Below are 2,500 nucleotides of genomic sequence, written 5' to 3' on the forward strand. Positions count from 1 at the left end.
CCATCCTTATCCTTCCCTTACCTTCCCTTTCCTTACCATCCCATCCCTTCTCATCCCTTCCCTTCCCTTCCCTTCCCTTCCATTCCCTACCCTTCCGATCCATATCCTTCCCTTCGCTCACCATCCCTTCCCCTACTATCCTCTCCCTTACCATACCATCCCTTACCATCCCTTCCCTTCCCTTCCCTTCCCTTCCCTTCCCTTCTCAACCTCTCTCTCTCTCTCTCACAGGCAAGAAATGGAGGCAGCAATGTGGAGGGTCAAGCCCGTACAGCGATTGTGGAAATTTCGATCTTGACTTTGACCTTAAATCGGAATTCGGCAGTGACCTCGGTGACCTCGACTTGACCTCCGAGGACATCCGTGACCTCGATCGCTACATCCTCGACCCCAATGACCCCTCCCTGGTTGGCGGAATGCAGGATATGGACCTTGGCGCGAGCTCACTTGGATATGGTAAGTTTGAGAGAGAGAGAGAGAGAGAGAGAGAGAGAGAGAGAGAGAGAGAGAGAATTCAATTAGTTTTTATATTGTTATTTTTCTTCTTCTTCCTTCTCCTCCTCCTCCTTCTCCTCCTCCTCCTCTTCCTCTTCCTTTTAATTATTCTATATATTAATTTTATCTTGATTGAGTGATTGATTGATTGAAACTACTACTACTACTACTACTACTACTACTACTACTACTACTACTATTAACTATTTCTACTATTCTCTTACAGATAGTATTGATAGTTGCCCGGAATCTGTCGCTCAACTATCCGCCGCCTCTTCCTCCCCTTCCTCCCTCTCCCCCATCCCCTTCTCCTCCTCCTCTTCCTCCTCCCCCTCCCCCTCCTCCTCCAATCATCTCGCCCCTCCTGATCCTCTGAAGAAGATTCGGGCTGACCCAAAGAAGAGAGGTGAGATTGTTGTTATTTTTGTTATTGTTATTATTATTGTTATATATACTACTTCTACTATTACTACTACTACTACTACTACTACTGCTATTGCTATTGTTTTTCTTCTTCTCTTCCTCCTCCTCCTTCTTCTTCTTCTTCTTCTTCTTCTTCTGCTTCCTTCTCCTCCTCCTCCTCCTCTAACCCTTCTCTCTCAGTCTCAATCTTCTTCTTTTTCTTCTTCTTCTTCTTCTTCTTCTTCTTCTTCTTCTTCTTCTTCTGCTTCCTTCTCCTCCTCCTCCTCCTCTAACCCCTCTCTCTCAATCTCAATCTTCTTCTTCTTCTTCTTCTTCCTCTAACTCCTTCCTCCTCCTCCTCCTCCTCCTCCTTCAGCTTCTTCCTCCTCTTCTTCCTACCCTTCCTCCTCCTCCTCCTCCTCCTCCTCCTCCTCCTCCTCCTCCTCTAACCCCCCCCCTCTCTCCCAATCCCTTCAGAGCGTGGTCCAAGGAACTGGGAATTTGTGATCCGCCTCCTCGCTGATCCACGTTCGAATCCTTCTCTCATCCGCTGGGAACAGAAGGATCAGGGAGTGTTCAGACTCGTCCAGCCCGCTGTGATCGCCTCCATGTGGGGCAAGAGATCCGATCGTCCTAACCTGTCCTACGATAACTTTGCGAGGGGATTGAGGTGAGTACAAGGGGATTGAAAGGGATTGAGGGGGATTAGAAAGGGATTAAGAGGAATTGATTGGTACCATAAACACAGGAACCAATAAACAACGGTACCAAAGGATTAAGAGGAATTGACCGTTACCATAAACACATGGACCAATAACTAACGGTACCAAAAAATAACAATACCGTTACCATAAACACAGGAACCAATAAACAACGGTACCAAAAAAACACAATACCGGTACCATAAACACAGGAACCAATAAACAACGGTACCAAAAAATAACAATACCGTTACCATAAACACATGGACCAATAACTAACGGTACCAAAAAGCACAATACCGGTACCATAAACAAAGGAACCAATAAACAACGGTACCAAAAATCACAATACCGGTACCATAAACACAGGAACCAATAAACAACGGTACCAAAAAAACACAATACCGGTACCATAAACACAGGAACCAATACGTAACGGTACCGGAACCAATACTTAACCCACCCTTCTCTGTCCCTTCCCATAGGTACCACTACACCACAGGAGCGCTCCAGCCTGTCTCAGAGAAGCAATTGGTGTACAGATGTGGACCCAAGGCATTGAGGTATCTGATTGACCTGAGCCGAGGGGCGTGCCAGTGAGAGAGAGAGAGAGAGAGAGAGAGAGAGAGAGAGAGAGAGAGAGAGAGAGAGAGAGAGAGAGAGGGAGAGAGGGAGAGCGAGAGAGAGAGAATGGAGAGAGAGGAAGGAAAGAATGGAGAGAAAGATTAAAAAATGACAAAAATGAAGAAGATTGAAGAGATAGAGAGAGGAGAAATGAGAAAGCAGAGAGAGAGAGAGAGAGAGAGAGAGGGGGGCAGCTATTACTATTATTATCATTATTATTATTTATATAACTTATCGTATACTAATTACATATCAAAGTTAACAATGACATAGTAATC

At 45.4% G+C, this 2,500-nt stretch overlaps 1 protein-coding gene across 1 annotated transcript in view; it reads left to right on the forward strand.

The window, feature by feature from the left end:
- LOC126988602 (ETS homologous factor-like) overlaps nt 1-2,500 on the forward strand; it is a 5,036-nt gene that overhangs the window by 2,252 nt on the left and 284 nt on the right. The window contains exons 3-6 of the mRNA XM_050846963.1: nt 232-456; nt 722-901; nt 1,375-1,567; nt 2,084-2,500. The exon at nt 2,084-2,500 is cut by the window's right edge and continues 284 nt beyond it. Of these exons, the coding sequence (XP_050702920.1) occupies nt 232-456; nt 722-901; nt 1,375-1,567; nt 2,084-2,198 (713 nt within the window). The 3' untranslated portion in view covers nt 2,199-2,500. The remainder of the gene's footprint in view (nt 1-231; nt 457-721; nt 902-1,374; nt 1,568-2,083) is intronic.

This window comes from Eriocheir sinensis, chromosome 69 (genome assembly GCF_024679095.1).
Source record: "Eriocheir sinensis breed Jianghai 21 chromosome 69, ASM2467909v1, whole genome shotgun sequence".
Lineage (NCBI taxonomy): Eukaryota > Metazoa > Arthropoda > Malacostraca > Decapoda > Varunidae > Eriocheir > Eriocheir sinensis.